Source organism: Limulus polyphemus, unplaced genomic scaffold (genome assembly GCF_000517525.1).
Source record: "Limulus polyphemus unplaced genomic scaffold, Limulus_polyphemus-2.1.2 Scaffold6279, whole genome shotgun sequence".
Classification (NCBI taxonomy): domain Eukaryota; kingdom Metazoa; phylum Arthropoda; class Merostomata; order Xiphosura; family Limulidae; genus Limulus; species Limulus polyphemus.
In genome coordinates this window covers 28,196-29,028 of record NW_013671889.1, presented here as the reverse complement: position 1 = coordinate 29,028, position 833 = coordinate 28,196, and the positions used below count along the sequence as shown (strand labels likewise).

At 36.4% G+C, this 833-nt stretch overlaps 1 protein-coding gene across 1 annotated transcript in view; it reads right to left on the bottom strand.

Moving 5' to 3' along the window:
- Positions 1–833, bottom strand: part of LOC106473568 (L-threonine 3-dehydrogenase-like) — a 24,727-nt gene continuing 23,894 nt past the window's right edge. Inside the window, exon 5 of the mRNA XM_022401974.1 lies at positions 1–205. Within this exon, the coding sequence (XP_022257682.1) occupies positions 9–205 (197 nt within the window). The 3' untranslated portion in view covers positions 1–8. The remainder of the gene's footprint in view (positions 206–833) is intronic.

The window sequence follows — 833 nt, the reverse complement described above, 5'->3', positions numbered from 1 at the left end:
GGTGATGTTTAATGGTCAGCTACATCAAGGGTTGGGTTAATAGCAATTCGATAAAACCTCCGTGTTCTGGCCAGGGCAATGGCCTGGTGAAAACTGTGCAGTGAGAACTGAGGACCAACCAACTGATGATAAGGAAACTTATCAACTGTCCTTGCCAAGAAGTCAATGGCATCTTCAAGATGATTAGGGCTATAGTTGTGCACTCCTACATTTTAATGTGCCATACCATTATTCACAAGTCTCGTTCATCCAAAAGAAAAAGTAATTATTAATACCCTTACATTAGTCTTAACAATAAAAATATTGAAGGTGGCTTTTATATGCAGAAACTTCTGTTAGCCAAGTTCTTGCACAGATCTTAAAATATAACGGGCTCTAGTTATCTGTTCAAAATGTAAACTAGATTTCGAATTGAAGACAATTAAAACTATTTTTCTAGAAAATGGGTATCAAGAAAAAGTCATCAATCAAATTATTTCAAGGAAAATTGCAAGCTTCTCAACTGCCACAAAATTTGGTCCTATTTACCTAAAACTACCATGGATTGGTAACATTTCAACAAAATTTGAAAAACAACTGAAAACGGCCATTACTAAATGTTTTCCTTCAGTGAACTCCTACTGTGCTTATTCCACACGTAAACTGTTGTCTGCAACACATAAAGATGCGATACCTACCACACAGAAAAGTATGGTTATTTATGAATTCTCGTGCCACTGCGAATGTCTGTACGTAGGTCGCAATTCACAAAGACTGCAGGATTAAACAACATGTACCCACATCCATAAGAAATAAGAGTGTGAAAGAAAATAATTTACCATGTCGCTCCTGTA